The 27,365-nt window shown below is 41.4% G+C and overlaps 1 protein-coding gene across 8 annotated transcripts in view; it reads left to right on the top strand.

Moving 5' to 3' along the window:
• Positions 1–27,365, top strand: part of ACSL4 (acyl-CoA synthetase long chain family member 4) — an 86,765-nt gene that overhangs the window by 37,956 nt on the left and 21,444 nt on the right. For 3 of the 8 annotated variants that reach the window (XM_053201538.1, XM_027054956.2, XM_027054955.2), the window contains 11 exons: positions 7,083–7,322; positions 7,563–7,740; positions 9,086–9,195; positions 9,315–9,453; positions 11,550–11,700; positions 11,856–11,979; positions 15,164–15,235; positions 19,215–19,354; positions 20,742–20,914; positions 22,915–22,989; positions 26,405–26,596. In XM_053201538.1, the coding sequence (XP_053057513.1) occupies positions 7,095–7,322; positions 7,563–7,740; positions 9,086–9,195; positions 9,315–9,453; positions 11,550–11,700; positions 11,856–11,979; positions 15,164–15,235; positions 19,215–19,354; positions 20,742–20,914; positions 22,915–22,989; positions 26,405–26,596 (1,582 nt within the window). In that variant the 5' untranslated portion in view covers positions 7,083–7,094. Of the gene's footprint in view, positions 1–1,431; positions 1,524–6,794; positions 7,323–7,562; positions 7,741–9,085; positions 9,196–9,314; positions 9,454–11,549; positions 11,701–11,855; positions 11,980–15,163; positions 15,236–19,214; positions 19,355–20,741; positions 20,915–22,914; positions 22,990–26,404; positions 26,597–27,365 lie in introns of those variants that run through there. The other 5 variants (XM_053201539.1, XM_053201540.1, XM_053201536.1 and 2 more) reach the window with 3 other exon arrangements.

Raw genomic sequence — 27,365 nt, 5'->3', positions numbered from 1 at the left:
AGAATCTTAAGTAGGCTCAACACGTAGCATGGAGCCTGATGCAGGGCTTGATTTCATGACAGTCAGATCATGACCTGAGCTGAAATCAAGAGTTGGATGCTTAACTGAGCCACCCAAGCGTCCCCATATTTTCTATTAAGTGACTAAGAACATGTTCAAATTTATTATAATTAGCACAGATTTTAACAGGATACCTTCTCATAGAATGTTGGCATGGACAAATGATTTAAAATTTTTTTAAATGTTTATTTATGAGAGAGAGAGAGAGAGAGAGAGAGAGAGAGAGAGAGAGACAGACAATGTGAGGGGGGAAGGGGCAGAGAGAGAGGGAGACACAGAATCTGAAGCAGGCTCCAGGCTGCCAGGTGTCAGCACAGAGCCCGATGCAGGGCTTGACTCAACAAACTGTGGGATCATGACCTGAGACGAAGTTGGAAGCTTAATTATCTGAGCTATCCAGGCACCCCCCTGATTTTCTTTTTCTTCTTTTTTTAAATGTTTTATTCTTGACATAGAGAGTGATTTTCTTTTTTCAAAGATGACTAAGGTTGGTTGTCTTCAGGCTGTGGTCCTTGCATACATTTTTACTTTATTATTTTAGAGTAGTTCCATGTATATTCTTATTTTCAGTCAACGAATTTATTGAACTGCTAATGCTTGGGAAGACCACAGTAATCACTGTGGGTTCAGCAGCAAACTGTAAACCCTGTCTCATGGAGCTTATGTTCTAATGGGGATGTCAATAATAAATATGAAGAAGAAAGCATATGTCATATTGGTGATAAGTACTAAAGAGAACAGAGTGAGGAAGGGACTGCAGGTTGTTGGGGTGCAATTTTCAGATGGCTGGAGAAGGTGGTATCTCAGTAAAGACAAAAAGGTGATGAGAGAATAAGCTATGCAGGTATCTTGGAAGAACATTCCAGGCAGAGAGAATAGTGTGTACAAAGGCCCTGAGGCAGGGTCATGCCTGATGTGTTTCAGAAACAGCAAGTAACAGGTAGAACTATAACAGAATGAGCCAGGGGAAAGCGTAGGAGAGGAAGTCAGAAATTTCAGAGATGGGGAAAGATCACATAGTCTCATTGGGTAGAGTGAGGACTGAGGGGGTCCTATGGGGATCCTTTGAAAGGTTTTGAGCAGAGCAATGACATAATCAACCTTACATTTGCAGCAGAGCACTCTGGCTGCTGAGTTTATGTGTTATAAAAGTGGAGGCAGGGAGATCAGATGGGCAAATGCATTTATTCAGGTGCGATGATAGTGGCTGAAACCAGTACAGTAGCAGTGGAAGTGGCGGGAAGCAGTTCAACTGGGTATGTGTCTTGTCAGAGCTGGTAGGATTTGCTGCTGATCGGTGTGGAATGTGTGAGAAAGAAGAGTGGAAGTGAATCTCTAAGGTTTTTGTTTTTTTTTTTTTTTTTTGGTCAGAGTGACTGGAATTACAGAGATGGGCAAGACTGGGCGGAGCAGGTGTGAGGCCAGATGATCAGCAGCTCCACTTGGACCATATTAAGTCTGAGGTATTTAACTGATAGGGATCTGTTGAGGAAGAAGTTGGATTGACAAATCTGGTGTTTAAGGAAGACCTCCAGGCTAGGGGGAAAAAATTGGAAGTCATCACCGTATATATATGCTATCTGAAGCTGTGGGACTAAGTGGGATCCCCATGGCATGGGTGGAGAGAAAGACAAGAGGAGGGGCAGGGACTGAGGACTGTTGCATTTAGAGGTCAGGGAGATGAGGAAGAAGCAGCAAAGAAGACTGAGAAGGAACAGTGAGAGAAGTCAGGAGAAAACTGGAAGAACTGTGGTCTCCTGGAAGCCAAGTGAAGTCGTTTCAGTGAGGAACAGAGGGGGTAGCTGTGTCAAAGTCTGCTGATGAATCAAGGGAGAAGTGGGAGCCTTAACTGACCTTGGGATGTGATGGCATGGAAGTCATTGGGGCCCTCAATCAGCGCACTTTTGTGGAGTGGTAGTGTGTAAAAGCCTGAGTAGTAGGTTCCGGAGGAAATAGGGGGAAAGGACTGGGAGATGAACAGTGTAGGCAACTCTCAAGGAGTCCTGAAGAGAAGAAAGGGGGCTGGGGCCAGAGAAGAGCTTCTGAGAGAGGGAATGGTTTTTAAAGTGACAGAGGTAATAGCCTGTTATGATGCTTATGGGAACGATTCAGTCAAGCAGGGAAAATTAACGGGGTGGGTGAGGGAAGAGTCAGTGGAGCAGCACCACCAGGTCCTTCTCAAATAGGGGTGAAGGGGGGACGCTCAGCACGTCCGGTTTTTTTCTAGCCAAATTCAGCTGCATGGGTGCAGGTACACACTTCAGTGGAGGATTGGATTCAGCCCGGGTGTAGTTTAGCTGAAGAAGTACAACAAAATGGGAGAGGGGCCAGAAACTCGAGAGGGTATTCCAGAGACTGATTATTATTGCCCATGGAATGTAAGCTGGCCATGAGGAAGGATTCTCCCAACAATGCCACCAAATAGCACAAGCAGTATTCCTGTTTTATACATGAGCTTAGACAGAGATACAGAGCTTGTGAGAGTTCATATTACCTGTTCAGAGTCACACTTCATAGCACATACGAGGTCAGACCCAGATCTCCCACCTCGGTTTAACCCATTTACCACCCAGGAACTCAGCCTTTCTCTTCTGCAGAGGACATATCCCTGTAATGCGATAGCCAGGGGGTGAATCTTGAGTTGCTAAATCATCATACGCATGTGACTCTTACAGTAGAGCTACATGCTAGTGAAGTTGGCTCTGAAAAAATGCAGTTTTCTCATTGACTTAGATCCCCAAAGTGGAGCAGGATCTTACATGGAAAGCATCAGGCACCTGCTACCCTACTGGCCGGTTCTTACCTCCATCCTACGCTGTTCTGCTTCCATCCATTTGCTCATCCATTTGTTCTCTCTGATAGGACTGTCCTCATTCCTCACTCTTTTTCTTTTCCTTTTGAAAACCTACCTATCTCAACTACTATGGTTTTTGTGAAATCTTTCCAGCTGGTTCTACTTCCTCCTTCATCTCTTTTTCCCCCAAAACTGATGCAGTTCCCCCCTTTGAATATGTTTAGCCTTTTGTTCTTACTGGAGATGTATGTACACACACACACACACACACACATTTTTAAAAGTTTATTAGTATTTGTTTTTTTTTTAGTAATCTCTACACCCAACGTGGGGCTTGAATTCATGACCCCAAGACCAAGAGTTGTATGCTCTTCCAACTGAGCCAGCCAGGAACCCCTCTTATGGGATATATTACATTCTACATTTTCTATGTATTTGTGAACTGATCTCCCTGCCCCCTACCATACATATGAACACATATGTAATGCATGTAAATGATTGAGGTATGTGTGCTTTACTCATCTTTGTACTAAGGGCTCAAAACTTACACAGAGTAGGTGTTTTCTTCTTTTCTTGAAATCAATTTATCAATAGACCTGAATGTAACCCTGGAAAACCTTTGGCAAGGAAAGATTTTCAGATGACAGGCGATGCTGGGCAGAGGCTGGCTTGAATGAGCAACTGACCGGGGGACGGGCCTCAGCTGTCACTCATTCACTGAAAACGCCAGTGGTTCAAACATTCAGCTGAACCGGGGGTTCCAAGGAGTCCTGTCAGGGGCTGTCAGTCCTCCCCTCCCAAAGCAGCTCTGCGTTTTCCTTTTATCTATCTATCTATCTATCTATCTATCTATCTATCTATCTATCTACCTACCTACCTACCTACCTTTGTATTTTCATGTTCATATAAGATTTTATTCCAGTGGATGACCCAGGCCCCCCTCATCACCACCAGAAAGAATTTGAAAACACCTGAACTAACTGATGTCTCAGAGCTCTCCTCACCTGAATGTTCTTTGAGGCTTGTCTGCTGTGTATGTGTTGTGTTGTGTGTGTGTGTTTACACCAATGTGTCTCTGTATTACGAGGATTAAGCAAAAGACATTGCCCTACTTCTGAGCCTTAAGGCAAATATGTGTAAAAGATTAATAAAAATGTATAATGCAACTAATACAATTAGATTATAAACCCTTCAAAAGCTGTCCATATATCTTCAGCCCCAAGTCTGACAATGTCTCAATTGAAGGTCAGGTGGTACTCATTAGGGCATAATATCAATTCAGAGACTTTTTTGGGGGGACTTCTGGTACTGTCTCTGACAATTTATGTATCGAAGTAAGTATTGTTGTGTCTTGAATTAATTTCCTTTTGGTACTCCTTTCTATTACCAGTAAGGAATTATTTTTTAAAATTATGTATGTAAGTGGGTTATCATCTATGACTACCTTTCAAGATTGATAAGTGAGTATTACAGAATATTTGTTCTAAGAAAAAGGTGTTGGGTTTGATCAGGTTGAGAACTACTGGTCCTTGCTGTGGACTTAGGGGCTTAGATGTTTAGAATATCCGTACTATAATCAAGGATTGAAATGAGTGGTAGACATTTCAAGTGATGTAGGAAGTTAGAAAAAGGAAAGATTATTGTGGATTTGAGTCATCGTGAAATGAATGATGGAGGATTGTTAGAGGGGATCTTGCACATTGAGGACCAGACACCATGATGGACACTTGACATACCTAGTTTTGAAGAGATGAATGACCCAACTTGTCAGACCAAGGCAGCAATTTCTAGGTAGGGTAAATCCCAAAATTTAAAGTCGGAAGGACCCCAGGAAATCATAGAAGCCAGCAGTTCTTAGTTCAGAGTTGGTGTCACCCTTTGGGGTTTATGGATGGATTTTAGGGAACTCACAAACCCCCTAAAATCACATAGACCCTTTTGCATATCTTGGGTTTATAGGTCGCAGTTGGATTCTCAAAAGGGTCCATCACCTCTAAGAAGTTAAGGGCTACCGATCTAGTTTGATTTTAAGCTCAGATAGCTTGTTTGGCTCAAGCTTCCACAGCCACTTAGTGACAGAGATAGGGACTGAAACCCAGGTCTTGGTTCCTGTAGTTTCTTGCTCATCTTGCCCCACTAGGTTGCAGGGCATGAACTAAAGTGGAGGCAGGATTTAGGTAACCACTTCATGGTAATTGGTGTTAAAACAAACAACTGTCCTGGGTTCAACAGGTTCCACCAGAGTTGCAGAAGGACGGGCTTCATTCAATTTGTCTTCTCAAAGTGAACTATTATTTAAAATTTTTTTAATGTTTATTTATTTTTGACAGAGATAGAAAGAGCATGAGCGAGGGAGGGGCAGAGAGAGAGGTAGACACAGAATCCGAATCAGGCTCCAGGCTCTGAGCTATCAGCACAGAGCCCGACACGGGCTCAAACCCACAAGCTGTGAGAACGTGACCTGAGCCAAAGTCAGATGCTTAACCGACTGAGCCACCCAGGTGTCCCAAAGCGAACTATTATTTTAATTGTTATCGCTGAAATACTCTTCCACTCACCAAAATAGCTTTCTCAGCTGAAGGCAAGCTCCCTGTGAGTTATAATCATCTCTGAGGCCGGTTCTGCCATTCCTTTCCAATTGGCACTCTCTTTCTGACCTGCAGAGGCCCCCAGTTTTCTGTCTGATTCAATCAGATCAAAATTACTTGGTCTGATTTGTCAGATCCTGCACTACCCGTAGCCTATTTAGCCAACATGTACTCGCTCTATGCCCCAGTCAGTCTAGTGTCCTTATGGGCACTCCCATTCTCCCAAAGCTCTTTCACTCCTACCCCTGCATCTTGCCATGTGGTTTCCCTGCCCGGAATGCTCTCCATTCTTTCTCCTTAATTTTCCAGATCCCCAACATCAGGTCCACTTTAAAAGTCTGCTCTTCACAGAGCTCCCCTTAGTTACTGCTGGCCGTTTTGCACTTCCTCACGATGTCTGTCGCATTGTTTGTACCGCATGCCACAGCACTTAGGTGTTTCCAGCAGGCTTTTCACTGGAAATGCTTCGGTGGGCACTTTGGGAGCACGCTTCCAGGAAGTCCGGGGTGGGACTCGGCACACTTCACCCCTGGGTTCAGCCAGAGCAGTTCCACTTTGCTTGCATGTGTGGGACGTTGGCAGGAGTTTTTATTCAAAGGAGTGGTTTGTTTCGCCGCCCCTCTCCCTCCAAAACGTTTGAAAAACACTGGCTCTGTCTTGTGTGCAGATGACCTCATTAGCGGTAACTGGTAATGAGCGAAGGCTGGGACTTATCTTACACTACTTCGGACCTCTTTCTGACTCCTCCTCCTCCCAGGCCATGGGTGCAATTTTGAGCACAAAACGGACACTTAGGAAATGACTTTATGATTGTATTGTTCCACTTTGGGGGACTGGAGATAATGCATAGCATTACCGCAGAAGTTTACCTTGATGAGGAACTCAGAATAGTATCTGTGGGTTGAGCATTGAGAAGTAAGCCTTAAACTGGTGGATTTCTCCCCTTTGGGCTACAAAACCCATTCCTGTTTAAAACTACCTGGTTCACATGGGCATACTTAAGAGAAACCTCATCATTGGCATTCCCGAAGTTTAGCCAAGCTGAAATATCACATCCGTGCATTCGTGTACGCATTAAAGTAGTGTCACTCAAGTGACTTGCAGAGTGATGGGCAGAATATACCTAAAAACCAAAAAAATAAATAAATTGAGAAGTTTATGGTAATAATGATTAAAATGGAAAATGCCAGTCTTTCAGACCAGTTATTTCAACTTGTTGTATCAAATCAATTATATAAACTACTGAAGACCTGAGTATTTAAATCAATGTTGCTATCAACTTGTTAATACTCTTTTGTTTTGTTTTGTTTTTTTTTCCTGCTCTCTGCCTGGTTCATTGTCTTCACCTACAGGTGTACTTTATTGTCGGCTTCCAAAGATTACTAACTTTTATCTGTATCATTAAAATTGAACTGCCTTGGCTATACTCCTCTTACTGCTGCTTCCATTATTGCCTTCTTCAGCAAAATAAGGCTTTCTGCAGCCAAAGAATAACAAGAAATAAACACCATTGTAGAAGCCTTGCCACTATGAAACTTAGGCTAAACGTGCTCACCATTATTTTGCTGCCTGTCCACTTGTTAATAACAATATACAGTACCCTTATATTTATTCCATGGTATTTTCTTACCAATGCGAAGAAGAAAAACGCTATGGCAAAGAGAATAAAAGCTAAGCCCACTTCAGACAAACCTGGAAGTCCATATCGCTCTGTCACGCACTTCGACTCGCTAGCTGTCATAGACATCCCTGGAGCAGACACTCTGGATAAGTTATTTGATCATGCTGTGTCCAAGTTTGGGAAGAAGGACAGCCTTGGGACCAGAGAGATCCTAAGTGAAGAAAATGAAATGCAGCCAAATGGAAAGGTTTTTAAGAAGGTATAGCATTTCTGTGCTTTTTAATTTGTTTTAAGGGGAAGGTATGTTTTTACTTTATCATAAATCAAATGCATGTTAAATATGCTGCCATTCCATTTAAATATGCTGCATAACAAATTCTCAGAAGGTGCTCATGGCTTCTGTATATTCACTTAAAGGCAATTTTAGAGCGCTACACTTTGAATGGTATTTTAATTGCTTGCTTGAATGTACTAATATTCAGAGAATATCTCTCAACAGTTAATTCTTGGGACTTATAAGTGGATGAGCTATCTCGAAGTGAACCGCAGAGTGAATAATTTTGGTAGTGGACTCACTGCATTGGGACTAAAACCAAAGAACACTATTGCCATTTTCTGTGAGACCAGGGCCGAATGGATGATTGCGGCACAGACCTGCTTTAAGTACAACTTCCCTCGTAAGTGCCTTGTGTTTTTGAAGGGGGACAGAAAGGGTTTTAGTAACATGTGAAATTGTCCTGCAACCTTGTTTTCAAGGTAGGTGTTCTTTAGCAATTTTTCTGCATCCATTGTATCCATAAAGCAGTACGTAATGTAGTTAAAAGATATCTGATAATGCCTATTAATTTCTAAGAGCTAGCATGGGAATTAGTTGGCAGCTGAATGGATAGAATTTAGGATTTTGCTTTTCAATTGGAAGTGAATTGTACCTGAAATATTTGGGACCTGGGGGTGTTTTTTAGGAAGTGACACACAAAATAATGATTAAAAACAAAAATACCATTGCTTAGGATAATTCTAATTTGTTGCTTCATGTCCAGGGCATCTCATTTGACTCATTCTGTTTTACGTGTGAAATGAGCACATTAGATATGTTGGCCAGAAAGTAAAGTTGGGTGTCTTCCTGCTTCACAAACATTTGTTTTTGCAATGGTACATGAAATGGTTTAAAAAAATTCTAAGTCCAGAATAGTGCCTGTCGTGTGCTAGGCACTAAGTTATTTACTGAATGAGGTAGAACATTACAGGTGTAGTGTAGGAATCAGGAGTTTGAATTTCAGGCAAACAAAAATGAATATGAAATGATCCCCTATGTACCCATCACCCAACTTCAATAAACAATACCTTGTGAAAAGTGGCTCTTCTTACCCACGTTGCTGTTTTGGTTATGAGCCTAGGGCTGAATTTCCAATCGGATCTAGGTTTAGCAGATGTCCTTTGATTCTAACTGGTCCTGGTTTCAGCTCATGTTTCCTTTCTCTGGTAGCTCCTAAAGACTAGATCTCCTTGGCCACCCAGTTAAGGCTTAGAGGTCACTAATCAGCGTGGACGTTGGGCCCACTTAAAAAACTCCCTAGGAGGAGTGAGAACATGATTCAGACTTGAGATCCTCAGTCTGAAGATTCTCAAGGACTTACCCACTGTTTGGTGCCATGACCAGTGAACCTGCATGTCACAGGGTAGTCCTAGGTAGGCTAGCTCTGACCAGAATTAGCAGTTCAGCCAGAAACTTACTCACCTCAAGAATCATGATTGCCTAATTTTTGAACAGTTGTGGCACTTCCAGTATTTCTGGGTTTCTTCAGGTTTAGGATGTTAGAATCCTGTGAATTTATAGGGAAAAGTTGGGGCTACCTCGAAGTTTGAGGCAGTGTTGAAAGATACTGGCAGAGACTGTGAAATGAAATTACATTATAAGACATGTGCATCCATGAATGTTCCTATCACAAAAGGCTGACTTAAATAATGTAGCTCCTAACTGTTTAATTAGTTCACATTTGTATTTTTTTTTTTATTATGTAGTTGTGACTTTATATGCCACGCTTGGCAAAGAAGCTGTAGTTCATGGCTTAAATGAATCCGAGGCCACCTACCTGATCACTAGCGTTGAACTTCTGGAAAGTAAACTTAAGGTAAATAAAAACATTTCTCTTAATTAATATGGTGTTATCTGACAGGTCATGAAAATGTCCAATAACTGAGTTTACCGTGGGCCCATATTTAATAGCTGGATCTTGTTTCTGTTCAACAGACTGCACTGTTAGATATCAACTGTGTCAAACATATAATTTATGTGGACAATAAGACTGTCAATAAAGCAGAATACCCTGAAGGATTTGAGATTCACAGCATGCAATCAGTAGAAGAGTTGGGATCCAAGCCAGAAAACGGTAAGTAAAGCCGGTAAAACAAATTTATTCATCTGTTTAAGGTTTGTTGTCAGTAGGTCAGGAAAGAAAGTAATGCAAGTGGAAACTGTACACTTCTTGGATTTAAAAAAAAAGTTTTAAAATTTTTATCAAGACCATATATGATTGAATGTTTATTTACTTTGTGTGTGAGAGAGAGTGTGTGCATGTGGGTCAGGGGCAGAGAGGATGGGAGAGAGTGAGAATCCAAGTAGGCTCCACCCTCAGCGCAGAGCCCGACGTGGGCCTTGAACTCAACAAAACGCTAGATGATGACCTGAGCTGAAATGAAGAGTCAGACACTCAACGGACTGAGCCCCCCAGGCACCCCTAATGCAAAAATTTTAAGTTTGTGTGTTATGTTCATTTCATTTTTCCAATAATCCCTTTTTATTGTATTTTACAAAAGCATCCATCCATAAATCATTAGAGGGGAAAAGGTCCTCACAACACATAGTTTGAGAAACACGACTCTAGTGCATTGGTTGGCAAATTACAGCCTGCTGTCTGTTTCTGTAAATAAAGTTGGACTAGAATACCATGACAACTATTTAACAAGTGTCTATGGCTGGGTACCTTTGGCAGAGGCTGTATGGCCCTTAGAGCCTAAAATATTTACCGTCTGGTCCTTTCTGAAAAGGAGTCTGCCGACCCCTGCTCAAGATGGCTGAATATAATCTGTTAGGAAGACCTCTCTATTTTCCTCCCCCAGTCATTCAGGAAAAGCAAAGATAGCACTGGAGCTCAGGACCTTTAAGATGATGCAACATTTGTACCTTCAGGGACACCTGGGTGGCTCAGTCACTTGAACATCGACTCTTGATTTTGGCTCAGGTCATGATCCCATGGTTGTGGGATCGAGCCCTGTGTCAGGCTCCACGCTGAGCATGGAGCCTGCTTAAGGTTCTCTCTCTCTCCTTTTTCCCCTCACCCCAACTCATGCAAACACACTCTCTCTCTTTCGAAAATACAATAAATTACGATAACAACAACAATAATATTCCTAAATTCAGACAGAGGGCTAGGAGAAGTGAAATTTAGATACTATTTAGATATTACCATTGATAGGGAATGAAGTGTTTATAAACCTCTCCACACGATCTCTCTCAGTATCATAAAATTCCTGTCTCATTTTGATTAGACAGAATCAAAGTATGGTCCAATCCAGATAGGGCAATAAGCACTAAATCTGGAAGACCCAAAAGAGTCCCGAAGCCAGACACATAACATGGGTTGTAACTACAGGAGTGAGTGAGCGAGTGAGTCACAGAGAGAGAGAAGAGAGAAAGGACCTCTTGGTGTTATTTTTATCTAGGCACACTTTCAGTACTTTGAAAAACTGATTTCCTATACAGATTTCAAGAAGCAACACTAAAAACAGTAGAAAATATCATTTTGGTTTGGTGTTCTTTGGATTATATGTGCTGCTTGGAACGTAATCTTAAAATAATCTGTTAAATGTATAATGGTTATCTAATTCAGTGTCCATGGTTCAGTTATTATTAAATGAAATTATTTTTATAAAAAGTGAGAAAAATACCAAGTCCAGTGGCTTTCAATCAGGGGTGTGTATGAGTGTCACCTGTGGAGCCTTTGATCCATCCCAGACCCGGAATGCTCAGAGGTGGGGGCCAGAGACAGAGACTGTATTTTGTTTAAGTTCTGCAGGTAATTCTCATGCCCCCCCAGTGGTTGAGAACCATAATCAGGCCCAGCCATCTCATTTTAAAGGTGAGCAAACTGAGGCCTGAAGGGCTTGCACACGATAGTCTATCTCCCTGATTCTCCAAAGTCCTGGCTAGCTTTCCACAGCACTGCTGTGTGTGGAGCACCTCGGCCAGGCAGGGGTAGACCGGGATTGGGCTCAACACCCAGAAAAAGGGCCACAGTGGCGTTCAAGACTCTCACTGCAGGTAACCAGAAATTCAATCACCATTTTTTTTGTGTCAGTTGTCAGTAGAGAGCATTTGTTTTACATGGTTCATCATTATGCAAAAAATACCTAAAAACTCTTAATCTTTGTGTAAGCAATTGAACTTCTAAACTGAAGAAAATGCAGTGCTTTTTCATTCTTTTAGCGAGCGTTCCTCCGAACAGACCAACTCCTTCGGACATGGCTATTGTCATGTATACCAGTGGTTCTACCGGCCGGCCCAAGGGAGTGATGATGCACCATAGCAATTTGATAGCTGGAATGACAGGCCAGTGTGAGAGGATTCCTGGGCTGGGGTAAGAGAGACTCATTCCATGTTCTTCTTTGCGATGAGAGCTCCTGTCCGACATCGTCTAAACAACATCTGTGTAGAAACGAGAAGGCTATTGATGTTTCTACTTAACCATGCCTTATTCCTGATGGCTGACATGTTTCTCTTATTTCATTTTAGACCAAAGGACACTTACATTGGCTACTTGCCTTTGGCTCATGTGCTAGAACTGACAGCAGAGATATCCTGCTTTACCTACGGCTGTAGGATTGGCTATTCTTCTCCACTTACACTCTCTGACCAGGTGACAAGCCTTTTACTCTTTCCGCGCCATCCTATTAAGTTGCGCTGTTTGGATGAGAACGTATTACTGCGAATGTGAGACACTTCAGTTCACTGGCAGCTTTCTCCTCGACTTCAAAAATAGCCCCTGTGGGCAAATATGTAGCTGTAAAAAAGAGTTATGGATTTGTTAGTGTTGCTTCATCTACATCTTCTTACATGATTTTGAAGCTTACAGTTACTTTCATTTTGTTTTATGAGATTTTGACTCTGGATAGCTTGGGTGGAGAAGATAAATGCACCGAGTCTTTTGGATACATTACCCATAAACAGGGATAGGTTTTCTGGGAGGAGATGTGGTGGTAGGATCGTGGCCCAGTTTTGCTCTCAGTTTTCTCTAACACTGTGCTGTCCACAGCAGCACACTGAAGTAGAGATAATTCCAATGATATGAGAAAAATCTCATTTCTCAGTTGCTCCAGCCACATTTCTTTTTGTTTTCTAATTTTTTTTAATTTTTAAATTTACATCCAAGTTAGTTAGCATATAGTGCAATAATGATTTCAGGAGTACATTCCAGTGATTCATCCCCTATGTATAACAACCAAGGCTCATCCCAATGAGTATCGTCCTTAATGCCCCTTACCCATTTAGCCCATCTCCCCACCCACAACCCCTCGAGCAACCCTCAGTTTGTTCTCTGTATTTAAGAGTCTCTTATGTTTTGTCCCCCTCCCCTCCAGCCACATTTCAAGTTCTCAGCAGCTAAGTGTCACAAGTGGGTACCACTTTGGACAGCACAGGTACCAGACCTTTCCATCATCATGGAAAGTTCTATTGCATATCCAAAGGCAGCCCTCAGCTTTGCGCCTGGAGTCCAACTGGGTTCTCCCTTCTCCTTTGTTCACAGTAGGAAGCCCAACAATGGCTAGAGCTAACTCACGTATTTTACGTGCATTTGAAATTACACAGCTAATACCTACTGTCCACAGTTGTTTAATTTCTTCTTTGGACCTGTTGCTATAGAAAAATGTCAACCAGAGGTTGAGGCAAAAAAGAGTTTCTGAGTATAAATAGGAATGACTTGGTTTTAGGGAGAGGTTAGGTAGGTTGTGTGATATTAAGGCAGAAAAGTTAAATGGATGTCTTTGGATTTGAGATTCCAGCCATCTTTTAAAAAAAATTGTTTTTGGATGTATAACTTAAAGGACATGAATCTTAAGTACACTGCTTGATTGCATTTAATGTACACACATAGACCCCTGTAACCATCCATATCTAGATCAAGATAAAAAAGAACATTCCTGGAACTCCATAACGTCCTTGTGTCCTTTCTGAATGATGACCACCTCCCTGCAACTTCCCAGGATAATCCAACCACCTCTTGAAGCGGCTTTATCATGAGAAAAATGTTCTGTGTTCTAGACAACTACCTACTTGGTACTTTAGGGAACACAACCTCTTTGTAAGATGGAGAGCTGCCGTATGAACTACTCAGCTGAAAGTTCACATTTAAAATCTGCTAGAACAGTAATGGAGAAAAGAAGTGATCAAGTAAAGTAATAAACGAGACTTGATGTAGTCAAGTTAAAATTGATCTATGAATAAGACTGGGGCTTGAACTGTAAAAAAAAAAGTTTTAGAAAACTCTAATGTTAAAAGAAAAAAAAATCCACAACGATTATGTTTTTGATGCACTGTAGTGGGCTTTTCTTGTATTTAGAAATGTTTCAAAATGTGAAACACCTTTCAGTAAACTTTGAGTATGATTCCCCTCCACCTTAGGGAAGTTCAGAAGTGAAGGACTAGCAACCCTAGCTTTCACTGCCTTTCTGGAAATAATAGCCTCAGTGTAGGGAAGCGGGGGGGGGCAGTTGGAGTGAATGCCCCACCTATCTTTTTCACGAACTTCCTAATAAAAAGTCTCAATATTTCTAGGAATCAAAAACCCAGGAATCTCCCGCAGATAGGAAATCAGAAACAGGTGGGACATTAGAGGTGCCACATTTGAAGCCAACAGATAAGCGTGATGCTGTCCTGAGATTATTGCGATCATAAGAGAACTGATACCATTACATAGAGTCATAAAGAAAGTGAAGAAGGGCTCCTTGTGGCTAGTGCTACCCTGGAACAGCTCTTTAAAGCGACAACTGGTCAGCACTACATGGAGGGCACCTTGGACTTGCAGGACATGAGAGCCCATCTTTCTCTCTACAGAGCTGCCCTCCCATGTGTCATATGCACGTGCGGGCGTCGGTTTCCACTTGCAAATGTGCACACACTCGCACATACATGAAACAACAAGCAGTTATTTTATTTCCTTTATCCATCTTAAAGAAAAGTAGGATAAAAGCAATTTGGTTCTATTGGCAGAAAGTTCTCTATGACGAAGCCGGTGGTCCTGGCATATCACACTGTCCCTTAAGAGCTGGTTTACTTCCTGCCTGTGTCAGCGTGACTAATAGACACATCATACATCTAAACTTACAGACTAATGAACTGCATTATAGCTGGTTCTTTCTTCCTTTCATCTCCCTTTTTCAGTGGGCTGCTTTATCAGTTTTTCTACCTGTTGCTCTGATATTTGAAATCCCAAATAGTATTTATGTGTGTAAGCAATGAAAGAAAACAAAAGAAAGGAGAAATATATACATACTTAGATATATATGTGCATATCCCCACATGGTCACTGGCAGGGTCTTCAGTATTCTGTCAACCACAATGTTACCAAATTAGTGTTTTTCCATCATGTTCATCAACGGCAGTGACTTCAAGAGGTGGCTTTGCCATTTGGCTAATCAAAGAAAGTTAAAATATTTTCCATTTTCTTTTAGTGTTCACTGTACCTTAGCTGAGGTTTTCTATTCTCTCTCTCTTTTTTAATGGATGATCTGTGCTGTGCTTGATACGTGAGAGACAAGAATGCGCACTTTACCCAAATATCCCACTCTCCTTTATTATGAGTCAGAGCTTCTCCTCTAAGGAAAGCCGAAATGTACTAGAAGAAATCATCTCCAGGCTAAAGCACCAAAGCCACTTCCACTTTAGACGTTTGCAAGTTATGAGAGTTGTAACCAATAACTCAACGGGGCCATAGAAGATCAGATTCCATTGTGTAAATTTCTGTCACTGTCAGTACTTGAATTATCACACTTTTTTTGCTGAGGCTGGCTCTCCTGATCCTATTTGCTTTTTCTTTCATGTAGTCCAGCAAAATTAAAAAGGGAAGCAAAGGAGACTGTACTGTGCTGAAGCCGACACTCATGGCGGCCGTTCCGGTGAGTACAGAATATAAATGTCCTTTATTGCTTGCACTTGGACTTTTTAAAAGGTAATGCTCTCAGGGTTTTGCATACAGTTTTAAACAACTTCACTCAATTGAGATCGTGGCAAGTGTGTTCATTTAAATCTGAGATCAGCATTGGCAAACTTCTGACATGTATGCCTGTTAGTGTTGCTGATCCTGGAAAATTAGTGATGAACATGACCTGGTTCAGATTACCTAGCGTGAGAAGTGGCCATAATATTTCAAGGGTAGAAGATATTCTAGATCTCATTTTTGTTTAATCACAAATTGTATTTTATTTTTATTTTGGACTTTTTAAAAGTTTATTTTGAGGGGCGCCTGGGTGGCGCAGTCGGTTAAGCGTCCGGCTTCAGCCAGGTCACGATCTCGCGGTCCGGGAGTTCGAGCCCCGCGTCAGGCTCTGGGCTGATGGCTCAGAGCCTGGAGCCTGTTTCCGATTCTGTGTCTCCCTCTCTCTCTGCCCCTCCCCCGTTCATGCTCTGTCTCTCTCTGTCCCAAAAATAAAAATAAAACGTTGATAAAAGTTTATTTTGAGACAGAGTGTGCACACGCGATGCGCACATGAGCGGAGGAAGGGCAGAAGGGGGAGAGAGAGAATCGCAAGCAGGCCCCACACTGACAGCGTGGACCCTGATGCAGGGCTTGAACTCATGGACTGAGAGATCATGATCTGGGCCTAAGTTGGATGCTTAACTGACTGAGCCATGTAGGCGCCCCTAATCACAAATTTCAAACAAATGAGGAAGCGTAGGTCATCCCAGAGAACTGAAGCAGCATATCCAAAGTTATGGAACTGAGTCTCAAATCCAAGCCTCCTGACCCTAATCGTGACTAGGAAAACTGGCACTTGAGAGATTTTCCAAAGAAAAAAGCTTAGTTCCAGACGTTTAAAATCCTTATGTGAAATACTGCCTTTCATCAAAATAAGATGTTACAGCGTTTTTGGCCTTGTAATGATAAACATTTCACACAGTGTTTCAAATGTGCATAATCAGATATGTTCTAGCACTTTTAGGCTTGGAAACTCCAGCGGGACTGTATACCGTGACTGCTTGTATTGCGATCAGATTTTAAGTCTCATCCCAGTATCTCTCTCAGAATTATTTTTGTACATGGAAAATTGGAGATGAGATAATGAAGTGTTCAGCCACTTTGTTTTTTAAGCTTCTTATTACAAAATTATTAAATAACGAAAGAATTAAAAGAGGGCAGAGTAGCCTTTGCCTTTTTATTTAGAGGTGCTGAAGAATTCGGCAAGTTTGGAAACTGAAAGAAGCTTCTGATTAAAACATAATAAAGTGATGCTAATGATAGGTACTACAGTACTTGCTGTTTTCAGGACCTGTCCCTAAGGGCTTTAGATGGATTATCTCACTTAATCCTCCCTAAGACTCTCCTAGGTGGATCCTATTTTTCTGGTTTTATAAAGAAAAAAAAAGTTTTCCCGAAGTCACAGAGCCCGAACTCTACCAGTCTGATACCAGACTTTTCTTAACTACTATGCCTGTCTGTTTAGGATTGTGATTGTGTTTGGTGTTTTGGGAAATATTTTGGGTTTATTACTCAAAGTACAGGAGTCCCTAGTAAACCCTATCAGAGAACATAGGGAAGGAAAAAGACCAAGGACTGTAGGAAGCAATGTCTGAATTTAAGCCTGAAGGATAAGCAGGAGTTTGTGGATATGCTGTGTATCTTCTAATTGCCCATGGTCCATTCTTCTTTACTTTGTGCCTTGGAAGGCTAACTTCTGTGGATGAATCACCAGGGCTTGCTTGTCTTTTGTTGGGTTCAGCCAATTACTGGCGCTCAGGAGAGATCACAGGGCAGGGAGAGAGGAGGGGTTCTGCATATTTACTGCCTTTGCTCCTTCCCTGTTGGGCTGCGATTTGGGGCAGTTGTCACACGTCCATGGAACAATCTCTTTCCCATTGGCTGTAACCAGGTCTTGCCCGTGGCTATAGTCTTCACCGGGTTCCAATAATACATCTCTCCTCTTGGTTCTTTAGGCCTGAGGATAGTAAACAGACTCTCATGTTGCTGGTCCATGGGTGTTTCACTGAACTTTGTTGGTTCCCTTAACTCCTCCCCCTCCTGTATAAATAGGCCTTAAAAAAATCTTTTTTACTGAAAATCGATAGATTCTATTATCTGAGTTTGTTTCTTTCCTGGATCAGAATGAAAGATCGATTTAGTATTGTACAGTCACGTATTCACAGGCTGAGAATTTAGAATACATCACTGCTTCTTGTAAGCACTGACTCAGTTGAACATCATGTAACATTAGGTTGAAGTGAAGGGTGACTTGTGTTAATAATAAATCCTGCCAATTTGTTACGACTATCATTTGTGTTCCTTACTCATAGAGGCCTTCCAGTGCCCATGACTCTTATCTACTGGAAAGAGCAGTGGAGGTAGTTCTGTCACATCTGTCTCACTCCTGTAGGCTTTTTTCCTCCACCTGACATCCTATTCACTTTCTTAAGTGGGATAGTTACAGGATATTAAAGTCCTGTAGGGAACTTTTGGAATTTCTCAATCACAGATCTAGACAAATATGTCAGTTAACACAATGATTCCATCTGTGGAAATGGACAGGACAACATTGTGCCATCCTTGAATGCTGTTGCAGCCTCCCTCCACCCCCATGAGCTTTATTGGGATATAATTGACACATACCATCGTGTCAATTAAGGTATACAGTGTACAGTGACTTGACATATGTATGTATTGTGAAAACATTAATAATGTTAACGCACTCATCGTCTCACAAAGTTACCATGTGTATGTGTGTGATGAGAACATTTAAGATCTACTCTTTTAGCAACTTTCGAGCATATAATACAGTCTTGTTAACTATACTCCCTGTGCTGTGCTGTACATTACATCCCCAGGACTTGCTCATCTTCTGCCTGTAAGTTTGTATCCTTGGACCAACATCTCCCTATTTGCCCCACCCGCTAGCTTCTGGCAGCCACCAGTCTACTCTCGGTTGCTGAGGTTGGCCGGTTTAGAGTCCACATAGAAGTGAGACCATATAGTATTTGTCTTTTTCTTTCTGACTACTTTCCCATAGCATAAGGCAAGAGATGTTTTTGCTGTCCTTATTTGTGAATGGCTCTGTTATGATATTGAAAGAGCCATTCATAAAACTATTCATGGTAGCACAACTGAATTTCCACTAATTGCCACTTTAACTATTTAAAACTAGGTGTTTATAAATAGATGTGCTTTATGCAATAATTCTTATTAATTTGTGCTTACTCATTTCAAGAAAACATCATTTAGTGATAGTGTGGGCTTTTTTGCTGGTTTGTTTCGGGGTTCTTTGTTGTTTTGTGTATTACCTTGGGAGTCACTGTATCTCGAACCTAGTCCTCCTTGAATTTTCCAAGGAGCCATGAGCAAGAATCCTGTTCGTTTTTGTAATCTTAGCTTCTACTGAAAGGGAGTAGAAATGCCTAAATTACAGGGACATAAGAATTTTAAGGAACTCTAGAAAATTCTGTAAGACAACTCTTAAGAAACTCTGTAAATCTCTCTGCCATGCTATAAGAGTCACAAGGTAGTAGTGAGAAAAACATCAGAATTAGATTCAACATAGTTGGGTGTTTTTCGGTGCTATTGGAAAATAAGTGAATATATTTGAAAAAAAGAATTAAAAATGATACTTATGTGGGAGGTGAATGAATTATTTACACTCTAGCAGACATTTTTTAAAATTTTTAGATAAACTTAGTGTATAGAACCAGAAAATCCCTATACGTGTCCCTAGTCTTTTTGAAATCGTGAACAAGTAAAGTCAGTGAAATTAATTATATAATAAAGTAAATATATCCATTATACTAAAAACTTTGACCTAAGAGGTCAGAAACAAGGTATCTTCACCTAAAGACCATCTCTGTGTTGGTGTAATTCTTTTCAGATTATTGAGTATTTTGCTTGCCTTTTAGGAAATCATGGACAGAATTTATAAGAATGTTATGAGCAAAGTCCAAGAGATGAATTATATTCAGAAAACACTGTTCAAGATAGGGTATGATTACAAGTTGGAACAGATCAAAAAGGGATACGATGCACCACTTTGCAATATGTAAGTACATTTCATAGACTCTGTAGTGTGAGCCTGGAGATATCGTGTGTTTACATCTGGAAGATGAAGAAGTAAATGGCAAGCTAATTTACTTTGGGCATCACCACCATCATCATAAGGTTGCATTTCCCTTTTATTCACTTCTAACCCTCATTGCTTCCATGGCAAACATAGACAGAGGACTCTGAGCTCTGATCTTGGCAGTTGAACAGATTTTAATAATTGAGTAAATGTTTAAGACTTTATTGCAGAATTTGGTCTTATGAAGAAAAACTAGATTAGACTTTGGAATCAAAATGTGTGAGTTTACAAAGGGTCAGTTCTGACAAAAGGTGATACTCAAGATTTTAATCTGCAGGAAGGTTTCTGATTTATTGTATTCATAAAACAGTGTAATAAATATATGAACATAACAGCTATTTTGGTTAGTGTTTGTTTTTGAGAGAGAGAGAGAGAGAGAAAGAGAGAGAGCAGGGGAGGGGCATAGAGAGGGAGACAGGATCCGCAGCAGGCTTCAGGCTCTGAGCTCTCAGCACACAGCCCAGTGAGAGGCTTGAACCCACATACACTGTGAGATCATGACCTGAGCCAAAATTGAGAGTCCGACACTTAACTGACTGAGCCACCCAGGTGCCCCTTATTTTTAATTTTTTTAAATGTTTATTTTATTTTTGAGAGAGAGAGAGACATAGCACGAGTGGGGGAGGGTCAGAGAGCGAGAGAGACACAGAATCCAAAGCAGGCTCTAGGCTCCGAGCTGTCAGCACAGAGCCCAATGCGGGGCTCGAACCCACAAACCATGAGATCATGACCTGAGCAGAACTTGGACACTCAACCGACCGAGCCATCCAAGCACCCTGAGCATAACAGCTATTTTAAATGTTATGCTGGAGGGTGGAGATAGGGAAACATTTTTCATTAAAAGGGAGATAAGGTCAATAACTAAATGTTCTAAAGACAATTGTAATTTTTGTTTCCTTTGACATCATCATTTTCTTTCATTTGCTGTATGTGAGAGCAGTTTCCCAACACTGCCTCTTTTTTTTTTTTTTAATTTTTAAGAGTCTTTCTGGCATTTTAAAAATGGAAGTATAGCTGACGTACAGTGTTCCCTTAGTTTCAGGTGGACAACATAGTGATCTGACCACTCTGTACATTATGCTGTGCTCGCCACAAGTATAGCTACCATCTGTCATTTTCTGGCATTTTTTTTTTCAAGGTGTTATTAGTCGTTGCTTTGTGAACCTCTCATTAATTACCACCATGGTTCTGAAATGTAGGTGTCCAACCAAAGTCAAGAAATAGTTCCCAGAGCTTATACATTAGGATGTGACCAAGCATAATGTATGCATGTATTCAAATTATTGCCCCTTGTGCTTTTCTCAAGGTTACTGTTTAAAAAGGTGAAGGCTTTGCTGGGAGGGAATGTCCGCATGATGCTGTCTGGTGGAGCCCCGCTGTCTCCTCAGACACACCGATTCATGAATGTCTGCTTCTGCTGCCCTGTGGGTCAGGGTTACGGACTGACAGAATCATGTGGTGCCGGCACAGTTACTGAAGGTAAGTACTGGTAACATGGCAAATAATTCTGTTTGTTGTCACTAATGTTTATACCCCTTAAGTAATAACAGATTCAGTGTAATCCTGAACAGGTTTAGTTCTAGAAACTTCCGGTTGAACTATCACGTGTGCCCTTTATGTTTAAGCCTTGTCTGTATTTATGCCATCTTGTCAGTCCTCAAAATTCTGTCACCCTGGTCCTTTAGTCTCTTCTGTCTAAATGCTTGTTTCCTCGGAGAACTGCACTCTTGGAAGAAAGTATCATTTTTATGCTCCCTCTTGAATGTATATTCCTGCCCTGACTTCTTGTTTGTTTTCTGTTCTTTTCAAAACCCGATAGCCGTGTCAACTTTGGCACTATGGAAATTTCAAACCAGATAATTCTTTATTGGTGGGGCTCTCTTGTGCATTATAGGATGTTTATCAGCCAGGTAGGTATCAGGAGTAACTCACTCCTCCCAGCTGTGGCAATGGAACGTAAATCAAAACATTACCAAATACCCCCTGAGGGGTGAAGTCATCTTGGGTTGGGAAACACTGGGGTAGGTAATACTTTTTGGATCATCCCACTTTCACTTTATATTCATGTGCCCAAAATCAACGCCATCATCCCAGACCTCTGTCCACCTGGCAGATGGTTGGTGACTGTGGTATTACCATCCTTAAAACCATTCACAGCATTAGCTTTGAAGTCTTCTAATTGTTTATTTTTTAAAACTTTAACTTCAATTGGATCTTCCCATTTGTTCATTGGACTGCTCCCTCCCCTGCATGCCACCTTTCGTACCTGGCCTCTTATTGCCTCACACTCCTCTGAGGTAACAGCCTTTTGGCGGCCATTCCTGCCTCTATTGTATCACTTGTGATTGATCCTGTATATTTCTGTTGGGTATCTCCACCTCAAACACTGCTTCAGCCCTGGTGGACCTAGCTTCCAGACATCTTTAATCTGTTGCCGTTGTCCCCATCCATCATTATTTTCCATTATTTTACACACACACACACACACACACACACACACACACACACACACACACACCCTGGCTCTGCTCTCCTCTCTTTCTCTTACGCGCATTCTTGCTCTCACCTCTCTGTACTTTCTCTTCCCTTGTCTTGGAATGCCCTTTTTGCTAACTGGACACAGCCACCTTTTAATGCCCAACTCTTCAATTAAGTCTTTGCCAGTGATTTCATTTCACATTGATCTTTCAAGTCCCTGAGGTACCGTTGTGTGCACTTCCAGTACCATGAAATTGAGTATTTAAATGTGCTCTGAGTTGCTTCATGCGCATTTTGTCCCAGGTAGTTTGTTTGTAAGCTCATTGAGGGCATAGTCTCCTTATCTTTTACGTGTTTCCTCCTTTCAGTGTTTAATATAATGCTAGGTACATTATAGGGTATCTATAAATACTTGATTATTGATAGCCGTACTTACAAATTACAAAAGGAGAATATCGTCATCATCCTGTTTGGTAATAGCAGTTAACATTTATTGAAAACTGAGTTTGTGCCAAGAAGTGTTAAGCACCATCCACGCATCATCTCATTGAATCCCTACAGCCTATCTCTATAAGAAGTAGGTTTTCTTACTCTCCCCCTTTAATAGATGGGGAGATGGAGGCCCAGTGGGGTTAAGTAATTTGTCCAAGTTACACAGTCAGTCAGTGAGTGGCAGAAAAGGAATTCCAATCCAAATCTGTCCTCCTGGAATCCTAGGTAGATAATGGTAGGGGCAGCTCTCCTCCTTTCACAGAGATTTTTGTACTTATTATCTGAAATAGAGCCCGGGAGAAGCGAAAGTGATGTAACAACATTGGTACTGATTGCACTGTTGAAATAGAGTTGAAATACTGAAGCATGGTCACACGTTGCGCTGTACTCACAGTGGCCTCTCTTTTATCATCTGTGAGACTCTGGTTCTAACTCCAATATCCCTGGTCTCCCGTGGGCACAAGTCTGAAATGTGGTATGCTAATATATTTGTTGCATTTTCCTCCTAGTTACTGACTATACTACGGGCAGAGTTGGAGCCCCTCTTATTTGCTGTGAAATTAAGCTAAAAGACTGGCAGGAAGGTAAGAGTTTTATGACCAGCTCTACTGGTTCTAGATATGCTGAAAACCACCATGAGCCCCAAGACACCCAGTCTTTAAAGTGTTAGCTCGTCTGTGATAGCAAGGGACTCTTTGCTGTTGCTGGTTCCCGGTGCTTTCTTTTCCTCAGTAAAGAGGGTCCCAAGAGGAAAAGAAAAACCTCTGGAATTTAGGCATGATGATTCTGAACTTGAGAATACTTGATGGTAAAGAGGAAGAACATTCTTAGTGGGGCATTCCCTAGGTCTGGAGAAGGATGTATATCCGATCTTTGGAAGCTTGACTTTGCTAGCGAGGACATTTGGGCCAGGAAATGAAACCCCAGATTTTTAGGGGATTGAGGGACTGACTGATGACACATGCCACGCTCCAACCTCTTAGCTCTTGACCCCCGCAAACATTTTCACAGATGAGACTCAGTTCTCAGGCCATTTGTATGATTTTATCTTTATATTTAATTGTAAAGGGAGGGCTGCACTTTATAGACATTGGTGATAATCCTTTCTATAAAGCAGCTGGAGGCAGAAGTAAACCAGTCTTCCTGGTAAAACTGAAAACTACTAAATGTGTTGCATTAACTGCAAAATAATGAACAGCCTGGCCTTGCCAGATAAAGGAAAAGTAATTAAAAAGCTTAAGAATTTAGGGGTGCCTGGGTGGCTCAGTTGGTTAAGTGTCCAACTCTTGATCTCAGGTCAGGTCATGATCTCACGGTTCATGAGTTTGAGCCCCACGTGGGGCTCTGTGCTGACAGTGTGGAGCCTGCTTGGAATGCTCTCTCCCTCTGTCTCTGCCCCTCCCCCACTTGTGCGCGCGCGCTCTCTCTCTCTCTCTCTCTCTCTCTGTCTCTCAAAATAAATAAATAAACTTAAAAAAATTTTTTTTAAAAACTTAAGATCTTAAAAGGGAATATTCATTGTTGAATGGAGCCATAGGCTGAAAATTTAAAGGACCAGTTAGTTACCTTCTAGGACAATTCTCTTAGGTTGTTCAAACCCAAGACCATGAATCGGCTGTATCTGACATAAACTTGGAGTTCCTAAGTGTTTCTCCTCCTATGACTTTCTGCCTATGTGCATTATTGTCAGTGCTCAAAGAGCAAATGACTATTTCTTTTTATTTTATTTTATTTTATTTTACTTATTTTCTTTTCTTTTTCTTTTTTTTTAAATTTTTTTTTAACATTTATTTATTTTTGAGACAGAGAGAGACAGAGCATGAACAGGGGAGGGGCAGAGAGAGAGGGAGACACAGAATCTGAAACAGGCTCCAGGCTCTGAGCGGTCAGCACAGAGCCTGACGCGGGGCTCGAACTCACGGACCGTGAGATCATGACCTGAGCCGAAGTCGGACGCTTAACCGACCGAGCTACCCGGGTGCCCCTTTATTTTATTTTATTTTTAAATGTTTATTTTACTTTTGAGAGAGAGAGAGAATGTGAGCGTGGGAGAGGCAGAGAGTGGGGGAAAGGATCCAAAGTGAGCTCTGTGCTGAGAGCAGACAGCCTGATGTGGGGCTAGAACCCACAAACTATGAGATCGTAACCTGAGCTGAAGTCAGACACTTAACTGACTAGCCACCCAGGTGCCCTACAACTACTTCTTTTTAAAAACCACATTTAAAATCCAGTTGCATTCCCAAGATCTTTACATCCTGGGACTAAGTCCTCCTTCTGTCTCCCATGGCAATGCTGTTCCGATTTTAGGATGAAAATCTGAAGACATCATAGACAATATGTGTCTGGGTGTGTTGAGCCTCAGCAGCACAACTGTTTCATTAGATGGGTTATTTATTAGGCAGTGAAATTAGAGAAAGCAGGTATATCGTACAACTTGGTAAGGCGAATTTTGCCCCTAATTTTTATTTTCTGAGTTTCTGTTATTGTACTTCAGCATCCATCAGTTTTGGGGAGTGGGGCCATTTTTGCATATGTCTCTGGAGTTTTCCTTGCCATGAGGGAAACTTTGTTTTATATAATAGGAATGATCTTAATATTTTATATGCAATGGATTTCATATTTAAATATTGAATAGTTTAAAATTTTTAAGAGCAGCTAACAGCTGAAAGGACTCTGCTTGAATCCTTTTAAAACTTAAAACCTAGGGGCGCCTGGGTGGCTCAGCCAGTTAAGCGTCCGACTTCTGCTCAGGTCATGATCTTGCAGTTCGTGAGTTCGAGCCCTGCGTTGGGTGCTGTGCTGACAGCTCAGAGCCTGGAGCCTGCTTCAGATTCTGTGTCTCCCTCTCTCTCTGCCTCTCCTCCTTTAGCACTCTCAAAAATAAATAAACATTACAAAACTAAACATAAAACCTAATCAACATCTCAGTTTATGAATTCAGATTTTTGTATTTTTCCCTTAAATTAAGCTTTATTCAATAATAAATAGGTAATGAGTAGTGGTAAAATATTTTAGAGCTCTTGTCAGTCATTTCAGTGTTTTAAAGTTGTGACTGGGTGGGGTGCCTGGGTAGCTCAGTCAGTTAAGCATCTGACTTTGGCTCAGGTCATGATCTTGCAGTTCGTGGATTCAAGCCCTGCACTGGGCTCTCTGCTGACAGCTTGGAGCCTGGGGCCTGCTTCAGATTCTGTGACTCCCTCTCTCTGTGCCCCTACCCTGCTCATGCTCGGTCTCTCACTCAAAAGTAAATTAAAAAATTTTTTAAAAAGTCTAAAGTCGTGACTGGCCATAGGCCAAAGTTAAGAAAATATAGTTTCCTGCCTATTTCCCATAGCTTCTCTTTCCCTCTCACTTCATGGTGTTGCCTTTGGTAGACACTCCCTACCTGCTCTCTTGTATTAAAACCTCCTTAATGTTTTATTATTTTTTTTTTATTTTACAGAGAAAGAGAACACAAGAGAGGGAAGGGCAGAGAGGGAGACGGGATCCAAAACGGATTCAGTGCTGACAGCAGAGATCGCAATGCAGGGCTCAAACTCACAAACTGTGAGATCATGACCTAAGCCAAAATCAGATGCTTAACCAACTGAGCCACCCAGGCGCCCCTGTATTAAAACCTCCTTAGAAAAAAATCTGAAATGCATTGATACCAGCATATTACTAATTTACTTAAAACAGCTTCAAGCGTTACCCTTCTTGGGGGTAATTTTTTCTTAACAAAGCTCTATGAACCCCAAGCTTCAGTGGCGTTCTAAGTGTGAAATTTTGTCATTGGGAAGGTTTGGGATGGGTGGTGGTTGCTTATTATCATTGCGCCTTCCTCAGTACCCCCCAAATTACAGTTACCCATTATCCTCAGGTCAATGTGAATACATGGAAACTAATGTTCTCCCAAGGAGTAACAAAATTTGATCTGCAGAAAAATATTAACACAGGAGTGTTAAGAATGAATGCAAGTACATTTTGTTTTAGAACAATAACTAATTTAATGGCTTCCAGGCGGCTACACAATTCATGACAAGCCAAACCCCAGAGGGGAAATTGTAATTGGTGGACAGAATATCTCCATGGGGTATTTTAAAAATGAAGAGAAAACGGCAGAGGATTACTCTGTGGATGAAAATGGCCAAAGGTGGTTTTGCACTGGAGATATTGGAGAATTTCACCCTGATGGATGTTTACAGATTATAGGTCAGTATATTCTCACCATTTTCCTTCCTATCCAAGAGGCAGTGTGGACACATTATTTTCCCTAGTGGCTATCTATACATATGGCTCCATCTATCCTGGAACCTTAGAAAATCATAAATCCTCAACAGTGATCTGTTCTTCTGAGAATGTCAGTTGGTTTGGCACTGCCCTCACTAAGCCTAGTGAAATAGACTTTTAGCTCCAAAATAGCCCTTCTGTTATTCCCTTTAATCAGGCAAAAGCTAAAATAAAAATTTGACTAGCCAGCTGGGAAGGACCACTCTGTAGAGTCCCATTCAGGTCCTTTTTAAGCAATAAAATTTCCTCAGTCATATCTCTAGCGGTCCATTTAAATCTCTCTGGACCTGTACCTGACCTGAATGTAGTTAAAGATTTCTTGGGAAAATTGGTTCTTCATCCTGAAGTTTGATCTACTGGGGAAATCCCCGGTAAACATGATTTAATCTAGAACCAATCCCCTCTACTTTTTTTTTTTCTTGATCCTTAATTGCACTGGAATCAAAGGTGGGTTTCTGTCAGCATGTAGATTGGGTTCCCAGGCTATGGGTAGGCAAGTCAGAATTCATATGGAGTTGTAAGGCCACTGATGATTATTCAAGCTGTGCCATCCTGTGCCAGCACATTCTTTCTTAGAGCACTGTCATTTTAATAAGGTAATGTCAAATAAGGAAAATGGGGAATTAACATTTATTAAACATGTTCTGTATGCCAGACATTGTCCTATATGCTTATATGAGGTAGGTGTCAG

This window comes from Acinonyx jubatus, chromosome X (assembly GCF_027475565.1).
Source record: "Acinonyx jubatus isolate Ajub_Pintada_27869175 chromosome X, VMU_Ajub_asm_v1.0, whole genome shotgun sequence".
Classification (NCBI taxonomy): Eukaryota; Metazoa; Chordata; class Mammalia; order Carnivora; family Felidae; genus Acinonyx; species Acinonyx jubatus.
The sequence above is the reverse complement of the archived record's forward strand: the minus strand, read 5'-3'. Positions and strand labels throughout refer to the sequence as shown.